This window comes from Kryptolebias marmoratus, linkage group LG6, assembly GCF_001649575.2.
Source record: "Kryptolebias marmoratus isolate JLee-2015 linkage group LG6, ASM164957v2, whole genome shotgun sequence".
Lineage (NCBI taxonomy): Eukaryota > Metazoa > Chordata > Actinopteri > Cyprinodontiformes > Rivulidae > Kryptolebias > Kryptolebias marmoratus.
In genome coordinates, this window is record NC_051435.1 from 23,458,889 (window position 1) to 23,485,394 (window position 26,506).

At 38.5% G+C, this 26,506-nt stretch overlaps 1 protein-coding gene across 4 annotated transcripts; it reads left to right on the forward strand.

Moving 5' to 3' along the window:
- The first annotated feature begins 167 nt into the window (after window positions 1-167).
- On the forward strand, window positions 168-26,303 carry mphosph8 (M-phase phosphoprotein 8). Of its 4 annotated transcripts, XM_017430170.3 has the most exons (14): window positions 176-411; window positions 3,261-3,422; window positions 4,601-5,626; window positions 5,750-5,846; window positions 6,940-7,188; window positions 7,340-7,462; window positions 8,634-8,722; window positions 19,316-19,456; window positions 19,753-19,839; window positions 20,858-21,012; window positions 21,142-21,293; window positions 21,696-21,820; window positions 22,827-22,910; window positions 25,022-26,303. In XM_017430170.3, exons 1-14 carry the CDS (start codon window positions 310-312, stop codon window positions 25,061-25,063), a joined length of 2,634 nt encoding a protein of 877 aa, XP_017285659.1. In that variant the 5' UTR covers window positions 176-309; the 3' UTR covers window positions 25,064-26,303. The 4 variants fall into 4 exon arrangements, with proteins under 4 accessions (XP_017285657.1, XP_017285658.1, XP_017285659.1 ...); XM_017430168.3 differs by lacking the exons at window positions 19,316-19,456; window positions 19,753-19,839; window positions 20,858-21,012; ... (2 more) ...; window positions 22,827-22,910; window positions 25,022-26,303 and adding exons at window positions 10,864-13,210; window positions 14,406-17,654 and having other exon boundaries at window positions 168-411; XM_017430169.3 differs by lacking the exons at window positions 19,316-19,456; window positions 19,753-19,839; window positions 20,858-21,012; ... (2 more) ...; window positions 22,827-22,910; window positions 25,022-26,303 and adding exons at window positions 10,864-13,210; window positions 14,406-17,654 and having other exon boundaries at window positions 168-411; window positions 4,604-5,626.
- The last annotated feature ends 203 nt before the right edge of the window (window positions 26,304-26,506 follow it).

Genomic DNA, 26,506 nt, shown 5'->3' on the forward strand with positions numbered 1-26,506 from the left:
CTAGTTACTGTGTAATAACGCAAAATTAACAAATTTTCCCGCAAATATATATTATATATTTAAATTGTCCGTGTAAGTTACGGAGTTGTCAGTAAATTATGTAAAGTAAGTACACGCCTCAAGATTCCGAGTTGGTTTGAACGCAGCACGGTGAGAATGGGCGGTAGCTGCTCTGCGCTCAGTACTGTCTGTAAAGCGGACACTACTACCGCCAGGTGCGCTAGCGCTGTACCTCTGTCAACACGGCGGCCTCGGCGTGCGCTGGAAACAAAATTGCGTCATTTTAGTTAACTGCACAATCCAGCAGCCATGGCGGCTGAAACCGACAAAGTAGAACCCGCGGAGAGCGAACAGGACGAGGAGGAGGACGTATACGAAGTGGAGCGGATCATAGACATGCGGGTGGAGGAGGTATGGCTAGCTGCTAAGTAGCAGTCCGGCTAGCTGGGCAAACATGGCTGGCATTTTTTTTCCACACTAACGACGCATAGCCCACCTACGGCGGCGCTCAGATCCACCGTGAGGGCGAAGCGCCTCTCTGTAAATGCGTTTCGAGTACATTTCGGTGCAATGTGCCGCCCTCGGGTCTCGTGGTGAGGTGTTCGCGTTCGCTTTTCGCTCGGTCCGCGCAGCGCATCGATTCCCAGCTCAACTTCTCTCCCATGATGTCCGCTCGCCTCTCCCCCCGCTGAGGCCAAGGACGGACGGGCTGCAGGCTTCATGGCCGCTGCAGACCAGCGAGAAAACTCTCAGCTCGACTGCGCAGAAGACTTGTCGGTGGAAATGTGCCTCTGCTGATTTATGGGAATTAGCTAAAGTCTCTTGTGTGGCTTGTTTTTGTTAGCGTCGTGGCTGCAGATCGTGTTACTACAGCACACCGAGAAAGCCCTTTTTTATTTTTAGTGCTCCTGCGACCTGTTCAGGGTGTCCCCCCGCCCCCCGCCTTTCCGCGCAGGGACAGCCGGAGACGGGCAGGAACTACATGGGTGGCTTTATGTTCGTACAATATATTATCGTCCCCGTCTTGAGTTTGTAGCAATAATTTCATGATTAGGTAACCTGCAGCGTGCCGTGCTCTGTGGAAACCCCGGTTCGCCTGTGTGGTTGTAGTTTGTGGTGACGCTGGGCGGGAGGTGGAGTCAGGACATCTGCAAACAAAAGAGCAGCTCGGAGGATGGAGGCTGAAATGTGGGCTTTAATCTGAGCCAAAACTCACATCAACACCTTAGGCTGTAGTCAGCTTTGAGCTAACCTCGAAATTACTCCAAAAAGCCCATTTTCCTAATGGATTTCAAATATGTGTTATTTGGGACACAAGTTTCTACATTTTGAAAATGGATCAGACTTCAGTAGATCAAATTTAGGTTGACAGATTTAAAATGAAATACTAGATTTACTTAATTAGATTTGACCAGGAATAAGAAAACTAAATATTTGCTTGTGGTTTTTTTTTAGTAGGATCTAGATATTTATAATTTCCTTTAAACTGTCAAGTTTGTTTTTGCTTTATGCTTCTTTTGTTTGTTTGTTTGTTTAAAAAACATGCTTTGTGATAAGCCATGATAAGTGTTCGTGTCTAATAATGTGTGAGTGAAGATTAATGCAGACTCGGTCATTATTGTGGTTTAAAAAAAATAGGAAAAAATATTATAATAGTATATCTGTAATGTGCAGCAATATGTTCCACTTTTTACGAAGTTTGTCAGTGCAGCTTTTAAATGTGTTTCTTTTTCTCACCTGTAATCTAAGTAAATGTTTTTTGGGGTTTAATCTCACAGGAGTACGATTGTGGAATTAAATCAGGGGCGCCATCCAAGATGGCCAGGGTTAGCGAGGTGTTGAGAAATGCTAAACGTCTTGAAGCTGAGAAACTACGGCAGCAGCTCTTAGCTAATGAGTCTGCACCTGTAGGTGAAGGGCTCAGGCAGATCAGCAGCTACAAGCCCAAAGCCCCCCACTCTGTCGCTGACCTACACCTTCCAAATGACCCGTAACACCTTCTGGTGCCGCCTTGAGAAGAACACCTACCTCCCCGTTCCTTAACACCTCCAGCGCTCTCCTTTCAACAGACTCCACATTAACACCTCCACCATCTTCACCCCCACCCTGAAGCACTACGTATATCAGTTGTTTCCTGTGTTCGGTGATATGTCACTGTGTGCCAGCTTGTTTCAAGACCTCAACCATCATACCTATTCCCAAGAAACCAAAGACCACAGGCCTGAATGACTACACACCCATCAACCCGAGCTCTGTAGGGGTGAAGTCTTTTGGATGTCTGGTGTTGTTTTGCCTCAGAGACATCACAGACCCTCTTCTGGAAGCCCTGCAGTTTGCTGACAGAGCCAACAGTTCTGGAACGGCACTGTCAACATGACTGTATGTTTTATTGTTTTAGCATCTGGACTCCCCTGAGTCCTACTCAAGAATACTGTTCGTAGACTTCAGGTTTGCCTTTAACAACAGTGTTCTGGCTTGACTGCGGAACAATCTCTGCGAGAGGAACGTTCCAGGCCTCACCTGCAGGTGGATCTCAGACTTCCTGACTCACAGGAAACAGCAGGTGAAAGCTCATCTTGGACACGATGACCATCAGCAATGGAACCCCTCAAGGCTGTGCTTCCCCCCCTCCCCCCTGCTCTTTTTTACACCAACAGCTGTACCTTCACCCACCAATCTGTCAAAAATCCTGACATTTGCTGACAATACTGCCCTTATCTGACTCACAAACTGTTCACGCTGCTCCCCTCTGGGAGGGGGTTACAGTCAGTCGAGACCAAAACTTCACACCACAGGGCAACCTTCTTCCCCCCTGTCTACCCCCCCACCACCACCACGCCCATCACAACACACTCACACATCCTGGAACTGTCAGACTGCACTATATAACCTGCACACAGGCAACTACACATTTTTAGACTACCTTGTATTTAGATGTGTTATCAGGAGGTGCTAATTTCCTTGTGTCAATCTTATTGTTTTTTTTTTGTTTCACCAACACCAAAGCAAATTGCTCATAGCTGTATAACTAAGTTGTATAACTGCTTGGCAATAAAAATGTCCTGATTCTGGGGGAAAAAGTGAATGTCACTCTAAGTAATTTAATTTTGTCTGATAGCTGTGGTTGTGTGCATGCAGGATTTGTTTTTCCTATAAAAATGGTCTGTAGTTAATTTCTGGTATGTATCAGCTTCTGTGACTGTTCAGAATAGAGGGTAGAGTCTAATCTAAACATCTTTTTTTCTTTGTTGTTTTTTTAGGGTGAAGTGCTCTACAGAGTTCGCTGGAAGAATTACTGCTCTGACGATGACACATGGGAGCCAGAGGCCCATTTAGAGGACTGCCGTGAAGTCCTTCTGACTTTTAAGAAGCATCTGACTGAGGCTAAAGCCAAGAAAGAAGCTGAATCCAAGAAAAGTGTGGTAAGTTTACGAGATAGTCAGGTTTAGCTAATGCTCAATTAGTGTAAACAATAATACCTTTGTAGACAAGCCTTATGGGGCATATGTTGGCTTTTACTCACTGTGATTTCCTGGGATGAGCAACAGCTTTATGACTGGTTCAAAAACTCACAGGTGACTTACCTAAATATTAAGACTATTATCCTTTTCTCCCATTTAAAATTTATATCAGTACTTGTTTAGGTCATGTGGCTGACTGTTCTCTCTTTTTCATTGAACCTTTCCATGTTGTAGATCAAATTGACTAATTTTAAAGTTGTACTTGGCTTTGTTGTAAGTATAATCAACATATAAAATGAAAATTGTTAATTTCACCTATTGACAACCCCCCTCACTCCTCTGCTATGTAGACACTTTCTGGCTCAATTTGACTCATCGGTCTAAGTGGTCAGAAATGTCAAATAATGTGTTTCTTTGCAACTGTGACACATATTTCACCCCAATCACACACACTCTGTTCTCTTGACCTCTTCTGTAAAGTGCAAGAATACATGTTGGTTTTTTTTAGCTGAGAACCTTTTCTGTTCCTGCTGGTGAGCTCCACCCACATTAAGTGGAGCAAAATATATAAAGATTCTCTGCAAAAGAGTCCTACCAACATTACACTCTGCTCCTACAAGTGATACTCTTTATCAAAGCTTTACAAAATGAGCATCAGAAGTAAACAGGTGACAGCCCTGCAGCCTCTTGAACTCATCTTTGATCATGACAGTGAAATAGAAGAGGATGTGTTTAAAGATAAAGACCGTCTTGAGGTCAATTCTGATGAGTCTGATTATGAATCAGATGAGGAAATCACTATTCATTATTCTATGAGCAAGACATTTATATCAAAAATAGGGAAATGCATTGAGTTTCTTCCCCAAATACATCAGACAAAACTGCAGAAAATGAATTATCAGGGTCCAGTAGGATGACAATGACAAGTGACTGACAGATTTTAGCTGACAGCTCAAAAGTCAATTTGACCCAGGAACATCCTTTCTGTGCCTGAGAAACAAATTTACCAGGAGGGTTAAAGTCAGATAAACTTTATTGAGATAAACAGCAGCGCTGGATTATCCGTTCACTAAAGTGCTCTTTTAAAAATGATTACAGATTTAATTGTTGTGACTTTGTGTTTCCTGTTCTCTCATCAGAAGGTGTTGCCAACAAAGAGTGACGTCTTTGATGCAGACTCGGAGAGTGAGAGTGACAAAGAACGTCCAGCCGAATTACCCGTCAAGAAGAAAAAGAAAAAGAAGAAAATCAGGGAAGAAGAGGAGGAAGAGCCACCTCAAAAGGAGAAAAAGAAGAAAAAGAAAGACAAACATAAGGATGAGTTGAGGCCCCTTCCAGCACCGGAAACGGATGAGGAAGAGGAGAGAGCCCCGACCCCACCTTCTTCTCCCAAGGAGAAAAAGACTGAAACAAAAAAGCGTTTTGCTGACTCTGACGAAGATGACGACGAGCCCGTTCCTTCCAAAAAACACAAAAAGGAGAAGGCAAAAGAGGCAGGAAAGCATAAGAAAGACAAAGGAGAGGAGGGAAAGAAAAAGAAGGCAAAGAAAGAGCGAAAAATTGAAACTTCTGAAGATGAAGCCGCTGCTCCTCTAGAAGAAGATCTGAGTGACGGTCCATCGGAGTCGCAGATGGACGACTCTGGATCGGCGGAGACTGTGACCAAGTCAGGGGAAAAAGCAGGTTTGGATGATAAGTTCAAACAAAAGAAGGGCAAGTGGGAGGTCAAGCTGCAGGGCATTAAGGACTTTATCTCTGACAAAAAGAGTAAGAAAATAGACAGCACCCAGAAAGAAGCCAGCCTACAAAAACTCAAAAGTCACATTTCTAAAAACAAGGAGGATACTGCTCCACAATCAGACTCCAGCGATAGCTCCACACTACATAAAAAGGCTAAGAGCAAAGGGAGCGAGAGCACATCGGGACCACAAAAAGTCCCTTCCTCCTCCTCCTCCTCATCCTCGTCCTCCTCTACAGCTGTGAGTACCAACAAGGTTAAGGAGGATGATGGAGCTAAAGAGGAGGTGTTGGCACAGAAGGATGCCAGTGGCTCAACTAACCTGTTTGAAAAGTTCCTGCTAAACTGTGAGGCCAAAGATCGGGCTCCCCGCAGGCCACCAACTCATCAACCGGCTGCAGAGAAAAGCAGCAGCAAACCCACAAAGGTATGGTTTTTATTCAGTTTGTTATGTTCATACGAAGCGCGGCGTTATGGCCTTAATCCACAACAATACGCTGATTGTTTGCAGAGTGTTTTGAGTGACTTTTTCTGTTTGTCTTGGTATTAGTTAATAGGAAAGATTGAGAAGATTTCCAAGTCGTCCAAAGAGTCTCCTTCTCAGAAACCAGAGGCCGACAAGACAGACAGGACCAAGCAACCAGATGGTATGCATTAAACACAGACATTTTTAAAAAAGGTATTTAAAAATGTGACAAAAAAACCTAAACTTATTTAATAAAAAATTAAACAAAAAAAGTAATGAAAAATAAAATAAAATTATTTAGGTTCTGACTGTCTTATCTGTTTTTTGACATAATTGCAATTATGGTAGGTTTTTGTCCTGAGAGGCTGACTTATTTTTTTAAGTAAACCTGTGAAAAATTGAACATTCTGAATTATTTAAAAAACACTTGTTTGTAATTTGAGCAGAATGTTGTCAACTTTAAATATGGAAATTACAGAAAGCACTTGCTGTCTGCAGGTGGTTGATGCAAGAGATGCAGAAGTCAAATAGAAACATCAAGTGCCAGCCTTAAAATTTGATGAGATGGCGCTCACAGTAAACTTACTGGATATAGTATTGGGAAGAAGTTTAAAATCATAGGAACTGTAACAATAGTCAGGCAGGCTCTTATGTTGTCACAGGAATGACCAAAAACCAGCAGTCATTCCTAACAGAATCATTGTAGTCCTGCAGAGAAGAAACAAACTGCCTATATGGCGGCTACTATCTCAGGTTTTTGCTTTAGGAACTATTCATCTGATACACCTATCGTTTTTAGACACATTATCAGTGATAACTGGAGTGTCATTCTGAAAGATAACATTGGTGTAGTAAAAATTATTTTAAACCTTTCACTTAAATGTCTTGTTTATACTGACAGTACTTGTAGATATTATTTCAGAATGCAAATCCGTACAACAACGTAGGCACACATTCACAATAGATCGAACTATAGACACAGGAGTTTTCCATCTACATTATTCATTTATTTATAAGTTGTTTTTCAGTTGTTAGCACACTCAAGCTGCAGAAGTGTTAATACGAACACAAGGGCTTTCCCATGAACGCTGCACTTTTTAGTGTCTTCTGTTCCAACATGATCATGCTAAATAAATATAAGTCTGTTCTTAAGAGGAAAAAGAAGGTGTTGTTTCCTATATTGGCCTCTTTGATGAATGGTTAAAGGTTGTCCAAGAAGCGTGATGGGTTTCTTTTTTTTTTTTTTTTTTTTTTCCGTCTTTTTTTGCCTTCAGTTTCCAGACCAGGCCAGAGTTATGGCTTCACCCTGGACAGTGACGAGCGAGAAGAGGAATCCTCCGGAAAAGCACGGCCAACAGATGATTTCAGAGAACGAAAGGAGAGGCCAGAGGAAGGGCAGCGTCCAGGCTGGGAGAAGAAAACATCAGCCGATGACAGGAGGAAGAGGAGAGAGGACAGTGAGCCCAGACTCTATGTGGCGTGTGATGAGAATCAGGAGTCATCAGAAGCCACTGACAAATCTGGTAAGGTCCAAATGTCACATTGTTGTTTTTACATCGTATTATAATAAATTTGCTCATTCCAGTTCTAGCTTCAGAAGAATCAGAAGAGTGTTTGAATGTAGTACTCAGGATTTCAAGTGGCCAGCTAATGTCTCTGTCGTGTCTTGTACAGAAAAAGGTCAAGCCACTTTGAGTCTGGGAATGGACCTCAACCTGGACTGGATGACTCTGGATGACTTCCAGAAGCATCTGAATGGAGAAGATGAGATCTTATCTGGGCCACCATTATCACCCAGTGAGTCTTTCCTTCTGCATCTTGGACAACTATGTTCTGACTGACATTTCCATTTTCTATACCTGCTTATTGTTCAAGAGACGTGATGTCAACTTGGACATTTATTGTTTGATACAAAATGAAAAGTTTCCAAATCCAGCATGACAAAAATAAAAAAAAAGAAGCTGCTATTATCTATGAATGTAAATATAAAAACGGCTGAATGCTCTACATGTTGTAAGGAACTGCAGCAAATCATGATGGGAAATCCTTTTTCAGGAATTCAATCACAAGACTTTGCCTATCAGAAAAAGGAGAGAAACAATTACAACAGAACTGTTTAAAATGTAATAATGGAGACTGTAACATTTACAAATATACCTTTAACTTAGCCTATGCTTTTCATATCATGTATATGAATTGTAATTACCTGTATGCATTATATATTAATTTGTCTTTTATTTAGCCAGTAACATTATCTATAATTAAATCAGGCAGACATAATTTTACACACATTATATCGTAACATATAATCTGCACATTAACACACAGGTGGTTTTTATATATGTGGTCCTCCTTCAGGTTGTTTTTCTCACCACCTAAGTTTACTAGATTTCCATCCGTCAGGACCTGTTTCATTGCTATAATAAACAAAAGCAGGACAAAAAGAGATTGAGATCTTTTCTTTTAGAATTTACTTAAAACATCAGAGGTTAAGAGGAAACAGGTCGAAGCTGGTGGGAGAACGCAACTCGATACAAGATTGGTCTGGTACAGCATTAATCAGTCAAACTGGGGCTCAGATTGTGCTCCAAACGTTTCCTGGGAAATGTAGCAGACAGACAACTTGTCTAACTTCACAGAGTGCATTTTAGCAGGTTTAAAAAAAACAACTATTTTATTTTCTAGCAGCTGTGTGCGCGCGCGTCTGTGAACATCTGGCTGCTGTAGCGCTACAGCAGCCAGATGTTGGTGTATTTTCTTGGTCAGCAAGAATGTAAGACTGCCAAAACTTAACATTTGTTGCATTAGTAACAACTGAACCCGACTTATGTTTCATAAAATAAACAAAACCCAGTGAGTCTGGGTTAGACTTTTCAGTTCGTTGAAATGTATTCTCTCTGTTTCTACAAATTGTAAAGTATGTTTTCCTTTCTCTGAACCTCATTCGGCTGTGCTTTGCGTTCGTCAGGTGAGTTGCGAGATGCTGTGAAAAGTGGAGACTACATGGCTGTAAAGTTGGCCTTGAATTCCAAAGAGGACTACAACCTTGAACAGGAGGTATGTGCCTTCACATTCAAAGGGTTATTGATCATTTTTATTGAGTCATTCACCCAGCCATCCATTTTTTTTTTACTGGTCAGCTTGTTCCTTATTTTATTTTGTGTTGTTACATACAGTAAAAAAGCTTTCTGAGCCTTTGATTTCAAGATAAAAGCACATTTTACAGCTTGCACCTTGGTTGCCCCAAGTGTATGAATGGGAGGGGATGGAGTCCATGATGACAAAATGTACAATAACATGCACATCAAGGCTGTGGTTGTTGCATAAAGCATTGATTAGATTGAATACATTAAATATATGATTTGACAACTGCATCAAAGTTACAGATTTATTGGAATTAGAAGTAAAGTAGTAACACAAAAGTGCCAGTCAAACTTTTGAGCACATCTGCTTATGCAAAATAAATCAGTAAGTGTGTGAAAATGTTTGACACGTCCTATATGTGCGCAGCACTTTACTTAAAATTGTAGTTCAGGAATAGTTTTTGTCGCTAGTATACCATCTCTATATAATCTGTTTGACTTGATCAGTGACCTCTGAAATGTATTTTTATAACTTTTTAGTAATTAAATAGAAATGCAGATGAGAAGAAAATTAATATGGGAAATTGGTCACTCTGGCTACTACTTATGGCTGAGATTAGTCTGCCTCATTGCATTTAAATGATCTCAATCATTACCACAAATATGCCTTATGGCCGAATGGGTCGGGGTATATTTTCCAAACTGTGCACCAAGTTCTTCAAGATCTGCAATCAGACTTTACTGCTGGATGTCTTCAAATAAATCAACACCTCAAGATGTTTGTTGTGACTTTGCTTCTTCGACCAAATCAGGTAAGAATATGCTTTCATTTCTAACAAAAATAAAGTGAATCTTTGTTGTGAGATTTTAAATATTTCACGTTCTTCTTCTGATTCCAACAATTTGTTGGATCTTATCTAGAACTATTAACTGTTAGTTAATCTATTAATCTAAAGCGGAACCATGTTAAAGAACCAAAGGAACATTTTATCTACTTTGAATCCAAATTGTATTGTTCTAATAGGTGGAATATCTAAGAAGTAGACAAAAATGTATATTGTTTTTGGCTTGATGACATAAATGGGCTTTATTTTACTTAGAATAACCGTCATGTATTATTGTACTTATACTTTCAATTAGTCACCTTATTTTTTGTTAATATCAAACCATGTTTTCATGGTTTGTTCTTTGAGTTTCATGTATATTAAGTTTTAAAACCTTCAAAATACAAACCCTTGCTCAGTGTTTTGCTAAAGTTTAATGCATGCCATTGTATACAAATGGTTTTATTTTGATACGGTCTAAAATGGTTTGATAATTTTGTAATTTTATTTTGATGTCTTCAATAAATTTTTATATATATTATATTTGTATAATGTTTGAACATTAGAGACTATGTTGTCATCTTTCTTTGCAGTGAACAGCCCAATTAAAGACGGCATTGCATGAAGTTGCTGGAAAAGATGAGCCATTTTAAAGCAGGTACTTAATATATGTGATTTTAGAACGTAATATTTTTAATGCCATGTGTGTTTAACTTGCATGTTGTTTGCAGCATGCATGAATTCAAACGATTATTCTTTTTATATTAATTCAACTTAAAGTTAGGTGTCTCTTATGTTTAAGTCAAAAATTTCATGTCATGCCAGTAGATTAAGTATCAGTGCATGTTCTGTTTAATTCGTGTAGCATTTCATTCAGCACGCTATGACTACCTGGTTAGACATTTACCCTGTCAAAACGCTGCTTGATCCAATAAAGCTATTAATTGCTCTTAAATGGGTCACATGTGGTTATTGTACTGAAGATTTGGGTTTTTGATACAAATGTTAGGCTAAATAGCAATGTGTGTCCAACATTTTAATGGGGCGTCGCCAAGGTGCTTAAGTGTTAAAAGAGCAATTTAAAATGTGCATAGGAATTTACAAAATAAATTCCAATACATCAAACAAAATATATAAAAAAGTAAATCCACTTAACCAAAATGTAGACAAATTTTTCAGCTTTTGCTTTCCCTCCCATTTTTTTATTTTCTAAAACATGTTTTAAGTTCACTCAAATTATTGCTGGGGCCTAATTTGGCGATGAGTCTTACATATACTTGTTCTTTTACAGGCGTGTACTGTTGATGAGAGGAGATCATTTGAAGGAGAGAGGAACTTGGTTGAAGAGCGAAGTTCAAGTGGTGCTCTTAGATTCACTTCTGACATTGAGAATGCAAGAAGTGAAGAGGGTATTCCAGCTGCAGCAAAAACGAATATGCAACAAGACTTGGATTTTCCAAAAAGTAACAATAGTTTTTTAAATTGCCCGACCAGTACAAACACTGAACAAGTGACAGTGAGGGAAAGTGAAAGTACACAAGCCGGGAGCAATAATACTGGATTTAAAAGCAAAGCATGCAAACCATCCGTCACACAAAGTCAAGAATTGGAAAACCAGAAGTTAGCAAAGGATGACAATTTATCAGAGAATAAAATGACTTTGAATATGTCAGATATAATAAGAAACATAGAAGAGGTAGAAATGCAAGATAATGGAACAGAACAAAAAAGCATGGATAAAAAAGTCTTGTCTGCCAAAGAAGCAAGTGATTCATGGAACGAAGCAGAGGATGTGATTTCAGGTAACTTGGGTGGCACAGATCAAAATTCTTCTAAGTCAGCCACAGAAGTAATGGTAAGAACACGATCACATCGTCAGAGGAAATCTGTGGAGATCAGACAACCAACACGATCAAGTCTGAGGATGTCTAAGAAAATGCTTGAAACAAAAGCTACCAATTCAAAAAAAGACAAAAAGGAACCCTCTAAAAAGCACTTCTGCTTGTATTGCAAAAAGGCCTTTCCTCAACTTGCGAAGCATTTGGAAAATAAACATGCCGAAGAAACAGATGTTGCACATGCCATACACTTCCCCAAAGGTTCCAAAGTCAGACAGACATTGCTTAATGAAATTCGCAATAAAGGAGATTATGAGCACAATTGTCAAGTTCTCAAAAGCGGCGAGGGAGAAATTGTGACCAAGAAACAAGCGAAGAAAGCAACTGTACCCGTGCGTGACTTCTTGCCTTGTCAGCACTGTTTTGCATTTTATCGAAAAACTGATTTATGGAGACATGAGCAGTCGTGTAAAGTTAGAAAGGGAGATCAGAAATCTGCTGAAAATACAAACAGAAACAATGGGCATAATGCTGTCTCCAGCCTGATTCCAATGTCAGAGTTTTTGACTGGAAGCTGCAAGGAAATCATCAACATCATGCATCAAGATGACATCTCAAAACACATCAGATTTGACCCGCTTATTTGTAAATATGGCAATGCATTGTCAGCTAAATATGACAATGACAAGTCTCAGTTTGCTTATATTGCACAAAAGATGAGGGAGTTGGGGAGATTTGTGCTTGCTGTAAATGAGCTTGACAAGACCGTGAAGTACCTGCATGAAATATGTCTACCATCCAGATTTGACCTAGCTGTTGAAGGGGTCAAAAAAGTAGGAGGGTTTGACCCCACTTCCAGTAAGTTTAAAACTATTTCTCTTGTTTCAAAAATCGGCTACTCTTTGAAGCGTGCAGCAGAGATAGCTTTTGGAGAAAGTCGCATGACTGAGGACGGCGAAACGGAAAGTGAATTAAAAAGTTTCATACACCTACTTGATACAAAATGGAGCGAGTGCTTTTCTCGCAAAGCGCTTGTCAACTCTTTAAAACAAGAGGTCAAAAAAGTTGAGGTAGACAAATCAACCGTGACGGAAGATTTGATGAAACTCCACAGATTTATTACCGGGGAAGAGGATGAAGCAAGGACTGAGCTAAAAGAAAATCCCAGCATGTCAACCTGGAAAAAGCTTGGCGAAGCCACTTTGGCAAATGTCTGTCTTTTCAACAGAGGCAGAGTGGGAAATATTGGCAGGCTTCTCTTACAAACTTACACTCAGAGAAAAAGCAGGGGAACATTTATTCCCTCAACAGATCAAGTAAGAAAAAGCACAAAATTGGAGTTGGATCTTGGTTCAAGTTTTACAAGACTGGAGCTAGAAGGACAGTTTGGACGGAACATGCTGGTTCTGTTAACGGACAGAATGGTTTCATCGATTGACTTGCTTGTTGAAAATAGAGAGCAAGCAGGTGTGTCAAAAACTAACCCGTACCTGTTTGCAAGAACTGAAGGTCCATCATTTATTCGAGGGTTGGATTGTTTTCGAAGGGCTGCTGTGGAATGTGGAGTGAAAAATCCAGAAGCACTTCTGTCTTCATCATTAAGAGAACAAATCGCCTGCTGTTGGCAGATAATGAACCTTAGTGAATGTGAACTGGATCAAGTGGCAAAGCTGTTGGGAAGGAGCAGCCTAGAATGCTACAGCCTTTCCCAAAATGCATCCCAGCTGGAAGAAGTGAGCAAACAACTGTTGAAAATGGATCGAGCACTCCCATCAAGTCCACCGAGCACTCCGAAAGATGGTAACTACCGCCCTCTTTATTTCTTACTTTATTCTTTGGTATATCAGTTTACATCTTTCAGGTCTTTCAACACTATTAGAAACATTTAATACAAAGATAAAATGTGTGCATATGCAATGAAGCAGTGGGTGTTTAAACATCCCAATGTTTTATTACTTTTGAAAAACCAGTGATTAAAATTAGGATTTGGACAAATCTTTAATTCTCTTTTCTTCAATAGAGACTGCTAAGTTTTACTTTTAGACACAACTGCTACCTGGACTCCTGGTCTTAAATTAATAACTTGGCATTCAAATTATTATGCTCATACCTCTCAAACAGAACTGTTGCCAACACTTTTCACAGATATAATGGCTTGGTTGAATTTTAGTGCACCCCAAAGATTAGTCCTCTTCTCTATTTGTTTCTGCTTTAGAACTATGATGCATATTACCATTTCTATGCAAATGACACTCAACTCCACATGGTGGTAAAATACAAAAATAAAACCCAGGAGTGTTACTATTCTTAGTTTGTTTCTGACAAGAAATTCTGGATGGATCAGAATTTCTTTAAATTCAATAATGATTAGTCAGAAGTCAATCAGTGCTGTCCCCTAAAATTTAATATTTTCTTTTATTTAGCTGAAGACAGACTTTACCAAATCAGGTCATATCTGTGTTCTGCTGGTCTAAAAGTTATGCTCAGTTTTGTCTACTCTCTTCTTGGTAAAGCATTTTGCTCCTACTACAGTTAAACTCATGACTGGCGCCAAAGAACCCATAAACATTCTCTCTTTCTCTCTTTACACTGGATTCCTGTTAGAATTTCAGATAATTTAAAAATCTTCTCACCTTCAAACCCTTTAATAGCTTCACCCTAAATGCATTGAATTTTATTTTTAACCTCTTGATTGTTGAGATTCAGAAACAAAGCCCTGCTTACTGTTCCCAGTTTGCGGAAAGGAGATATCTCCAGATATCATTCAGATCTTCATTTTTTCTTAAAATCTAAACTTTGAACGTTCTTTTTGTGAGTCTTATGCAATATTTTTCAGACAGATATTGCTGTTGTGAAATTTCACCTGACCAAGCTCACCCTATTCAGTTTTGTGAAACACTATGCAACTTTGTTAGAAAAAGTACAATTCAGTCATCAGTATTTATCATTATATTTCTCGTATTTTTGGATGATTCTTAATACTTGTCTTTTTTAGGGACTCGACAGAAACAACCTTTAAAAAGAAGACCCTGGAGTGAGAAGGAACAGACTGCTGTGAAACGTTACTTGAGTGACTTCATCACAAGGATGAAGGTCCCAGGCAAAAAAGAATGCAATGCTTGCATAGCTGCTGAACCAGACCTTGGAGGAAGGTCTTGGACAGATGTCAAAAACTACGTACACAACACGTTGCAAACAATACGTAGGAGGAATAACCAGCAAAAGTCTGATGGGAATGAAAGTGTTTTGAAGCCAAAGAGTCCAAAAGCTGCAGTTGAAACCAAAAACACAAATGTAGAAGACACAAGTGTTGTGTGTACTATGACAACAGTGAATCCAGATCACCTGCAAGAAAGTTGTATGACCATGCCATCACCAACAAACATGAGCGACTCATCACCTTACTTCCAGGACATGACTACAAGTTATGCATCCTTGGCTTCCACTAGTACAGATATGCTCTATACAAGTCAGCCATTAATTTCTACATTTACAGCATTGAATGCTACAGATACTCAAGTGGTCCCTACATTTACTCCACACAACACTACAAATACCCTAATGTCTCATGTGTACACATCAGAAAACAACCAAAATCTTCCAATGTCATCTTTTTATACACAGAATGCCACAAGTGTGTTTCCTTCCTCTGTGTATTCCCCCCAGGACACTACAAGTTCACCAATGATTTCTTCTTTTACTAACTTTAATGCTCCCTGCACTTCAATGGTTCCTACATACACGCAGTTAAATACTCTAAGTGCACCAATGGTCTCTGCATTTTCAACACTAAATGACAGAAGTAGACCTGTCATGTCGTCATTCGCACCCCTGAACCATTCAAGTGTCCCAGCTTACCACACAAGCCCACCTAGGGCTCCTACGACTGCACAGGTTGTCCCGTCGTTTCACGGACACGCCGTTTCTGAAAACACACACGTGGCACAGGAAAGTACGCCTATGCCTTCTTCAGGAAAACGAGCTACGCAAGGCGTGAAGCCTCAGAAAAGAAGTAAGAGGTTGTGGAGTGAGGAGGAACAGGCAGCGGTGAGGCGTCAATTTGGAGAGTTTTGTAAGCTTGTGAAAGTGCCCGGAAAAAAGGATTGTGATGCATGTTTAGCTGCTGAACCTGTGCTTGGCACCAGGACGTGGAGGGAAGTCAAATATTTTGTACATAACTCCATTCAGTCACTAAAAAGAAAAGGTCAAACGGATGTCTCTCAACAAAGTACACCACCAGAACGTGAGATTCAGACTTCCATCACTGAGTGGGATGGTCCAGTTTATCTGTCACTGTAAATAATGGACTTGCACAAAAACAGTAGGGGGATAAGATTTTCGAGGGCTACGGCTTCACCTTCCAATTTATTGGGGCTCTAAATTTCAAAATATGTGCTTTTTGTCTCATGTATGTTGACTCTTACCGTTTTGGTATTTACAAACAGTCCTGCCATTCTTCAAGTTTTAAACTTTTTGAAAAGCATCCTGACATTAAGTCCAGTGACCAAGTTATTTGTTGCATGAATGTACACTTAAGTGTGCGTAAGAAATTGTGTTAATTAAAGCAGATTGTTAATAATTTTGGCTCGCTTGCTTTAAGCACTGTTAATCTTTCTGACCCAAAGTAATATCCATAAAATGTTCTAATTAAGATGAACAAGTGAACTTTATTTTGTCACAGTTTACAAATTTGTTCCAGTCACTGGCTATGAAAAATGCTAACTTTATAACCTGGTGAACCGATGACTGAAATGCCCCTCACAGTGACTAGGACATTTCTTGTCCTCTTCTGACAATGGTCTCCTACTGTGCAAACTCAATTGACTTTTTTACTTAGAACCAGTATGTGTATCCTTCTCACCTGTACTGTTTCAGTAGCATTTTTGGTATTCTATAGAAAACCACCTTTGAAGTCTGCAGTCAATCCTGCCAACATGGGACTTGAGTTGACTTGCTTTGCATCAATAATTTCCCAGCCCAATTGTACTGTATTCTTGCTTCTGCTTGTAGCCTTTACTGTAGGTAGCCTTCATACCTTCCTGCCTGGTGTTGAAAAGTAAAGCTTTTTGTGTTGACCTCTTAGCAGATGGGGAAAGATGAGGAAACCTAAGCTTTTTGAAACACTATACAGTGACTGTTGAGGACACTTTTTGTTTGTTTCAATGTATTTGGTGAAGCCTTCTTGAATTAATGTCTTCTTTTCATTTGTATTTTAAACGTTTTCTTATCTGGCTGTTTGTCATTGTTTTCCAGTTGCCTTTTTTTTCTATGTTATGCTTTTTTGCCATCACTGACTGCATCCAATTTGTAGCTTAAGAAGTATGATCCTGGTTCAGAAAGTGTTTCTGATAACCCAATAGTATGATTTTTATTTTCTGGGGGGGTTTTGTTGTTTTTTTTAATGTCCAGCAAAAGCTAAACTGTTATAGATTTCATCAGTGCCCTAGAGAGATGGGTTACTTTCCCAGCCTATGGAAATGATAGTTGCTGTTGTCTGTTAACAAATGTGCAGTTTTGTTCTTGATTTTAATTTTTAGTAGCACTTGAGGTTTTTACCATAGTTGTTAGGATTTGAAACAAACAGCTGAACACAGGTTTCCTACATTTCAGACTGCAGGCTTTTTTGACCTGTGGTTGATCTAAACGGTCTCATTCATTTCTTACAGCTTTTTTTTACACTGAATATTCACCAAGGCACAATTAGTCAACTTTTATCTGTTGACAAATGAGTGCTGACTTTAAAGCTATCCTTATTCATATTAAAAGTAACATTTTAGGTTCTCTTTGGGATCAGAAGAAACTTTCATCGAGGTGAAGACATTTCTCTATCAAAGAAATGTTTGTGTTAGATTCAGTAGCAGCTGTAGTGAACCTGTTGAACCTATGTTCATCTTTTTATACCAAAGTCATTAGTGTCAGACACATAAACCTGACTGAAGAGTGTTGTAAATCTGGGTCAGTCCATTTTATTCAGTGTTTTTTTGTTTGTGTGTCTTTCTTATGACAAGGAATTTGTGTTACAACACATACAGTAGCTAGAGATGGTTGTTTTTTGGAAAATGTCATGCTTTCTAGTGTTGCAAAGATTTTTCTTTGCCTCTTTGCATAGTTTTTTTTTTATATATATTTGCTACTGTATAAGCACATGTTGCTGTTCATCCTGTTTACTGTGTCCTATCAGTTAATGCTTTATTGTACTGAATTTATCATTTCTGCTTCAACAATAAAACACTTTTTGGCTTGATATTTAAAACATTTTAGTTTTTTATTATGTATGTTCAGAATTTTTTGTAATTTTTTTTTCTGTCAGACATTTTGGCAATGCCAAAGGAGAAAATATTTACCAGTTTTATTTGATATTTGTGATTTTTAACTATGCTTATAAGCCGTTAGATGCAGTGTACAAGCTGACAGTGCTAACATGACAACTGCAATAACAGTAAGAAAATAAAGTAGGAGACATGATGATATAGCAGCTAAAAAGTCCGGCTCTAAGTTGGTGCAGTTTCTGCTCAGGGGCAATGATGGGTTTTGTGTTTTAATGCATTCATTCAGTTGTTTCAAAATGTCTGCTTCATTGTTGCTCTGGGGCAACATGTGGCTCTTTGTTGCTTTGACCAACACTAATATAGAAATTCTTTACACTAATTCTATTTATGTGTATTCATCACAAAGCCGTCTTTCTTTTCAGTTTTAAGCAAACGGGAATGAAATACATGTGACAAAAAATACTAATAGTGCAAAAAAAAACCGCATCTATCAATTTACTTGCTCTTTAATTCCAGACCTTTCTCTTAAAGTCTTTAGAAATGTAAACATTTTTAACTCCTTACTGACAGGAAAAAATGGCAAATGCAGTTTTGTTTACATATCCCAGATTACTACATTACAAGTCATTGAAATGAAGTTTTCTACCTAATTCAGTGTTGGTTATATATTTCATAACTGAACAAAGCACTTACAGCTGTGGATAATTTATTTGACAGTCTCAAATTAAAATAATTCCAACAGTCTCACACTTTGGATTTATCTCTGAAGAGTAGCATCCTAATCTTTATTTTTCTCTAGGTATTTCTGAAGTAAATGCAGGACAAAAACTTGCGTAACAGAGGCCTCCACAGATGAACATGTTTCCATAATGGTAGATGTTCTGGCTCCAAGTAGTTTTTCTCCAGGTCAAACCTACTGATAATCATGATGCTTCAGTTACATTAGCAACTCCCAGCCCCAGCATATCCTCCCGGTCATCATGAAATGATGAATTAAAGAAAATTACAAATGAAATCACTCATGCATGGCTCCAAATAGAAAACATTAAAGTGCATTTCAATTACTGTGCACAACAAACTGGCCCAATATTTATGTTAACTCATTTATTAGGATGCAAGTAGGTCCTTTTTATTTCAAAGTGGGATACATATTAACAGAATTTCCAAAAAAAACATACAACAGGACTTACATGAGCTTGCGTAGTTCAGTGTTTAAGTTTTATCAACAGAATTTTGGTCTTTTTTTATTTGGTCCAAACAAAAATAAAAAGTAAATTTACTCCAAATCTCTCATTTTATAACACAGTAAGCAATAGTTGTTATATGTGTTATTTTAAGACACTAATGAGTTGTTTCCTTTACTTAAAAAATAAAGATGGGTTCTGTGACAAGTTTTATTTAGCTAAACAAGTAGAAATTGCCCTTTTGATTGTAAAGGTTGCAAACCAAATTTTTTAAGTTACTAGGATTTAATGACAATATAAAGGTTAATTGATGTAATTATATGTTATCAAAGTGTGAAAATTATTTTTAATCATTCCCTTTTGTTACTCCTAGTTTGTCCTTTTTTTGTTCGGTAAGTGAGAAATTTCTAGGTTTTGTGTGTTAATGTAGCTTTTTGTCTGTTTGCCCGCAGGATGTCAGTGGCATGTCGTTGTGCATGCTGGCAGCAGCCGGCGGACAGGACGACATCCTGAGGCTGCTGATAAAGAAGGGAGTGAGAGTGAATGCTAGACAAAAGAACGGCACCACTGCACTGATGCACGCTGCTGAAAAGGTAACACAAAACGAGTCGAGGGGCTTCACTCTGACTTCATGTGTTGCATTCTTTTCCCTGTGTAAATTGGTCCACTCTGAACTTCTCCATACCATTCATTATAATCATATTTTTCATTCTTAAGAAACAAAACAAGAATAAGTCAATTTAATCTTAGTTTAAACACAGTTTTGTTTAGATTTCTTTTTTGCAAAAATCCCTGACAGAATACAAAGTAACATTGTTTTATGCAGATACTAATAGAGAAACAAACTTTTGCTTCTTGTAATGTTTTTTCTTTATTTTGTTGCCGTCAGAATTTCTTGACAACTGTTGCGATCCTCCTGGAGGCCGGGTCCTACGTCAACGCTCAGACTCTCGGAGGGGAAACGGCACTGATGAAGGTAATCGTTTTTCACAAAAACCCGACCTTTCACCTTAAGGGTTTTTTTTTGTTGTTGTTGTTGTTGTTCTCTGGAATTTTGACCCACATAAATCATGTAGATAATGTCAGGAAAAAAAGAGCGTTTTTACAGGTTTTTTGTTTCTGTTGGCTTCAGGTACTTATCTACCATAAGTACAATTAGAACGATTTGTAGTTCTGTTCATTTTTGCATTTATTGATTCAATAAAAACAATGGTGCACAGCATTACTGATGAATTTTCAAGTTTTGCTTTTGGTTGGGTCATTAGTGTTTAAATTCTGTAAAAAAAAAATAAATTAAAAAAAATCTTATTTACAGGTAATATTTTAGACAAAAACTTATTTGGTTTAAGCTGAATTTGAGCTGCTCATGCTTCCTTTCCGTAGAGTTGACAGATGTTTTGTAAATGTAAATAGAAATTTACAGCCGTTTGTAGGACAGATTAGGGTTGCATCAGTTTTGAGTTTTTTGTGCCAGCACCAACAGTAAAATATTTAGCTTGAAAGCTAACACAGAGATTTGTATAACTCTGTCACTCTACACAATTTTATACCTTTTTATAATTTATAAAATTAATGTAGGCTGCAGTGTTTATTCCTTTGATGCTCTAACAACTAAATATCTAGTGTGAGTTTAAATCTAGTGGTTCAGTTTAATAACACTTTCTGTTTCATGGCACAGTGGATGAATTTTGTTATTCCCTAAATGTTAAGCTTCTTTTATACTCTGATGCTAATTGTGAGTAATATATCACCCAGGCTAGATTAAAAAAACAAACTTGATTACCAATTAAATTGATAAACTCTGCTGATTTGTTTTCTATTATCTGAACAATTCTCTTCCTCCCTGGGATTCACCACATGAACAGAAAAGTCTTACTTTCTGAGTGGTTAAAAAGATGTAAGAAGACCTGCAATGGTAGTATTTAGGAAAATAAATTAATCTTTTTGCCCCGAGCAATTAAGTTGTCTTAGTAAATGTTTCTCCTTCACTTCAGGCGTGCAAAAGAGGAAATGCTGACATAGTGCGCCTCCTGCTGGAATACGGAGCTGACTGCAACATCCTGTCCAAACACAAAAACACTGCTTTGTACTTCGCCAATTTCAGCAACAACCTAATGGTTTGTGACCTCGTCAAGGATCATATTAACATGTAAGTGTTAAATACAGCTTTTAATGAAGGTTGGAGTACATGCAGAAGAATTCGAAGGACAGAAGTAATCTCATAAACCTGAGCTCGACTCATTCGAGAGGTAGCTGATTGTAAAATCATCCTTCTCAGGCTGTCCAGCGTGGCAGAGGACACCATCCGAGCATACTTTGAGTCCCGTCTGGTGCTGCTAGAACCCGTCTTCCCTCTGGCATGCCACAGGCTTTGTGAGGGACCCGACTTCTCCATGGAGTTTGGCTTCAAGTCGCAGCCACAGCCGGAGGGTAAAACACTCATACTTTTTAACATCTAGTTAGGCTTTGAATTGGACAACTTCCCCATCTAACACAGCAGAGGAGGTGGTCGTTGTCGAGTAAATAAAGCCAAACTAAAGGTCAATTAATATGTAGACAATATTGTGGGAAAACTTTGAATATGATAAGATATTTTAAAAGCATTTTTGTCATCTGTTACCTATTTTGCCAAACAGATATGGTTCCTCATTAAGATGTTTCTCAGTTTACAAAAATAGATGTTTAAAACTTTCAGTTTTTCAGTATCAGTAAACAAGCTCCTGCTGTTGTCTTCATGGGTTTAGTTACTCCTGGTGTTTTCTTTTGATGAGGATCCCCTTCTTCTGTTTTTTGTCTTTTCATTTCCCATAATGCCTCCGTCCTTTCATACAGGTTCGGGCATCCTGCTCTTCATCTTTCACGCCAACTTCCTGAATGAGATCACAGCTAGGCTCTGCGGACCCTGCAGTGTTCACGCCGTCGTGCTCAACGACAAATTCCAGCTGCCTATTTTCCTGGTTGGTTCAATGACTGAAGATGCAGCTGTTTCCTATCACCCATAATGGTTTTGCCCGAGTCTCTGTGTGTTTTGTTTGTTTATTAGCAAAATATCTCATGAACCACTGGATGGAGTTTAATGAAACTTTCAGAAAGTAATCCTAGGATGTACATTTGCAGCCCTAGCTTTTGGTTTCTGTCCAATTCAAGATGGCTGTCACAGCTAACTGAACATAGTAAAAATAAGAATGACTATAACTTAGTCCGTTTTACAGATGTTGAACTATCATTTGATGTGGTAGTAGCTGTGAGTCATTCACAGCATATACTTTGAGCGTAATATCGTATGAGATCATTTATAATGTTATTTTTAATGTTTGACCAAAGCAGCTGCAACTCCATCATTTCTCAACATACAATGATCTCAGTCTAAATCTCCAAGTAATGTACTTCAAGTAATGGTTTAAATTTTACTGTGAGGCTCATCAAAACAAACAAAAACTAGTTTAGGAAAAGTTTTGTCCAGCCCGAATCTGATTAGGAGTGAAATGTTTAAAACCTGTTATAAAATATACCGGTTTAATTAGTGGCAGTTTCTCAGTAACAACTTGTCCACGTGTTTCTGATGTCTTTATTGTGCCAGTCATTGTTTCTGATGTATCTGAGCAGAGAAGTTTAGATCCCACACAGGTCTGCACAATGACCTTATTACTGATGTGTCTTTAAATGTCTTCATGTTTTGATGGACATATTTAATGTCATTGATTGAAATAGCAAAATTTGAAACAACTTTCTTAGTTTTGCCAAACTGTTATAACTCTGGTTTGGGCCTGTTTCTTTGGTATAAAGCAAATATTAACGATCAGCTGTTCCTTTTTCAGAGAATATATATGACCAGTTTGCTTGACATGAGTTAATTATCACAATGCACCCAATTCCAGAAAACATCTATATTTTTATAATTGAGGTCCTGTATGCTGATCAACTAATCCTTGTTCTGATTGTCTTTTGTCTTAAATGTTTCAGGATAGTCACTTCATCTACTCTTTCAGCCCAGTTCCGGGTATTAACAAACTCTTTATTCGTCTGGCTGAAGCACCAACAGCAAAGGTAACAAAATTACAGTAACACACATACACACACGTAAACTTTTAAACTCTCATTAAAACGTCTCTGATTCTGACTGGATCATTGTGCAGAATGAAAAAAAAATTGGTCATTGGCCAATTTTTTCACAATCTAAAGGAAGAACTGAAGATGCTCACATTTAGGATTAAATCAGAGTTTTGATTTACTTTTTATGCTGCATCTGTCCAACCCAGGCCTCTGCTGATCAGCTTAACACAAAGCTTTTACTCAGACTTTTCAAACCTGAAGCGGTTCAAGTCATTTCTTCAGTTTTTGGCTGCATCTAAGTTTAGCAAACTACCACAAATAACAGCCTACATGTTTGTGACAAAGGTCTCGTTGACAAACCTGAAGAATCATGTGACATTTGCCCTCAAGCTGCGACTCAAACTTTGTTCACGAGCGGCTGCTGCTTCAGGATAAATTTCCATTGATAGAGATTTCTAAAAATACAGCTGAGGAAACATCAGCTGTTTTTTGACCGTATGGAAATAGTTTTTACGATCAAAGATAAAAGCACTGCAGGTGGAAAAGTTTGTTCTTAGAGAGGTGGCAGATGTTTAATAGCACTAGGCGCTAGTGCTGGGCGATATAACGATACATATCGTGGGGAGGATAGAAAAGTGTCTATCGTGATATATTTTCTTCTATCGTCTCTATCGTTTCTGTCGTTTCTATCATAATTGTATCAATGATTCATGTAAATATTTCATAATGTAGGCTACAACGAATGTATTAGTGTTGTCACTTTGCATACATTCAGTTTATATAAGTGATAAATAAGAAGAACCTCCGTTTTGCAACATGACGTTGCTTTACGTGTGGGTTTGCGACATGACGCTGCTTTACGGCAGCGGCTTTCTGTGTGGCGCGGTGTTTTCACCATGAGTGCTGAAAGATGGAGACGCATGAAGTATCAAACCCGGGGTCGCAACAAGTAGAGACAGCTAGCAGGCAGCCCAAGAAGAAAGACTTTTACCAAAACGAAGGGGACGTCTGTGATTTGGTTCAAGAAGTCCGACACGGAGCAGAAAAAGGTAATATGCTAACTCTGCTGATGCTAATGCTAACTCTGCTATTAGACTGTTTTCTCATCTGACGCCAACACAACAAACCTCTTCTATCACTTAAAGAAGAACCACGAAAAAGAATATTTAACAATCCAAAAAGTGCGAGGTCAAACAAGTTGTGAAAGAGCTGGGAAAGTTGCAAAAAGTGAAACTATAGCCGGCCGAAGATAATAGAGTCTGTTGTCATTTGATACTGTTACGTCGTAACAGGTACATATATATTGCTGCACTAAAATGCAGCAGATCTCATTTGTAAAAGTTCAGTTAAATGTCACTTCGAAATAAAGCTTGAAAAAGGTAAGAAATGAAATTATTTTTTTCATATTTTTCAGAGAATAACTGACAACGTACATAATTGGGGTATATCGTGATATATATCGTTATCGTGATATAAAATTATCCATATCGTGATATAAAATTATCCATATCGTGATATAGGATTTTTTCCATATCGCCCAGAACTAGTAGGTGCTGTGAGTTTTCAAATGTTTTATCTTCTTATATTATCCTATGAAATGACATGAGTCTATATAAATTTCTAAAAAGACATTCAAAGTTTTTTTGTTTTTTTTTAAGAAAATCTTTAAAAAAAAAAAAAAAGGGTTTTGTTTAAAAGTTCAGTAACATTACAAATCAGCATGAGGGACTGTTTACATTTGGCCAAACCAAATGACTGAGCAGCGGGAAAAATGACGCTGAATTCATAGGAAATTATCTAAAAAGTCTGTAAAAGGTGATAAAAGAACATGTCTGCTGATTTAATAGCAGGACTTGAGAGTTTTGGACAATAATGTTGCACTGTGGCATGAAGAAATTTTTTTTTTATTAGAAATAAAAACATGACAGGGATTTTGGGGGGGGTTGTTAAAATGAAGAAAGAGGTAGAAATAACATCTGGCTTAAAACTATTTATTTTCATTTGAAGCTCAAAACTGACGTCCAGTACAGAAAGTTTGGGGTGTTGTTACTTTAAAACGGGGGTCACAGCACCGAGTGCTCAAGGTTTCTCTGTTGATTTTTCAGGTCAAGCTCCTAATCTGTGCGTACAGAGTCCAGCTGCAGTGACGACTATGTCAGAGTACCACGCCGACTTCCTGACCTTAGACCAAAGCCTGGCTCTTTTCCATGGCACAAATCTGAGGAACCGGCGATGGCGTTGAACCCATCGAGCAGTCCGTCCTTCGTTGGTGTCTCCGTCGCTCTGTAGCTTCTGGGTGGAAAGAGGCAGTCAGATGACCCTGTCTCTCTCTAGACTGAAACCTTCCTGTGTTGTGCCTTTCTCTGAGCTCCGCCTGCAGACATGGTGGATGAGATAGATAGATGTGTGTGTGTGTGTGTTGATTCTCACCCTAGGTTTGTAATGTGTGCATTCAGAGACCATATAGAGTGAGTTTCCTGTCACTTTTGTCCTCTGCATTTTTAGCATTTTACTTGGACAAAATCACTTTCTCTCTCTGTCATTCTTGATGTTAATTTATAACGACTTTATTTTAGTCTAAAATTTTCCTTTGCTCCTGGAAAACTTAATCTCCTTTTTTTTCAATCTGTTTCCATAACCTTTACCAACGCAAGGGATTTGGTTTCCTTGCTCAGATCAGATTGAAATTTGTGTCTGATTTGCTCACTCACGCCCACTGATGATGTGTTTGTTGTACTGACAGAGGAATCGTTACATCTTATATCTTACATCTCCGTCACTCCTGGAGATGGGCACCAGGATCCCCTGCAACCCGGAAAGGAAAAAGTGGTTAAAAAATGAATGAATGGATGATTTCAATCACTTCCAGATAGAGGCAGAACCTTAAATTATCAGACAAACACAACACGTCTATCATTTTCTCCATCTTTCCTGCATTCTTGCCTGTCTTGTTTACCACCTGTTAATACAGTAAGAGGTTATTTTAAAGTTAGGTGTTTTAATGAATGAAAATGCTTTTTTTTGCCTTCCATGCACAGAGTTGATTTTTTTATATATATTTTCCGGTTTGTACATATTCACATACTATATATAAATATATACATACATGTATACAGTTATAAAGTGTCATGTGATGACTGCTAATGTTTCATTTGCTCCTTCTGCTGCTGTAGAAGTAATTTATTTTGTGCAGTAAGAGGCTCTTAGGTTATTTTTCTTTGTTAGAGGATAAAATTTCTCACATTTAGTCTCAAGCTGCCCAGCTAGTAAATATTTAAGCTTTGTAGTCACCACATGATCACGGCAGGGTTAAGATATTTTTACACAGGCACTGTCTCAAGCCCATCTGTCCAGATTTGCCAATTAAAACTCTGGCTTGATCCTCTCCTTCAGTCTCTTGTGATGGTTTATTCTTTTCATAAATCTGTTACAAATGATGCAGAAGAGGCCTGTTTTTAGTGTGAGCTTGTTTACAAACCCAGTTCAGGCCAGAAAAATGACGAGGCGCCTTACTTCCTCCTTCGCGTTCGGTTTTCATATCTGTTGGGCCCGAATGCAGCCACTGGTGCTCAGGGCTTTCTGAATTCCCA

Excerpts from the sequence above, each read along its gene's own strand:
- mphosph8 (XM_017430168.3), top strand. The coding sequence starts at position 310 with ATGGCGGCTGAAACCGACAAAGTAGAACCCGCGGAGAGCGAACAGGAC. Across the intron at positions 412-3,260 it reads TAGACATGCGGGTGGAGGAG|GGTGAAGTGCTCTACAGAGT; the intron begins GTATGGCTAGCT and ends TTGTTTTTTTAG. Across the intron at positions 7,189-7,339 it reads AGAAGCCACTGACAAATCTG|AAAAAGGTCAAGCCACTTTG; the intron begins GTAAGGTCCAAA and ends TGTCTTGTACAG.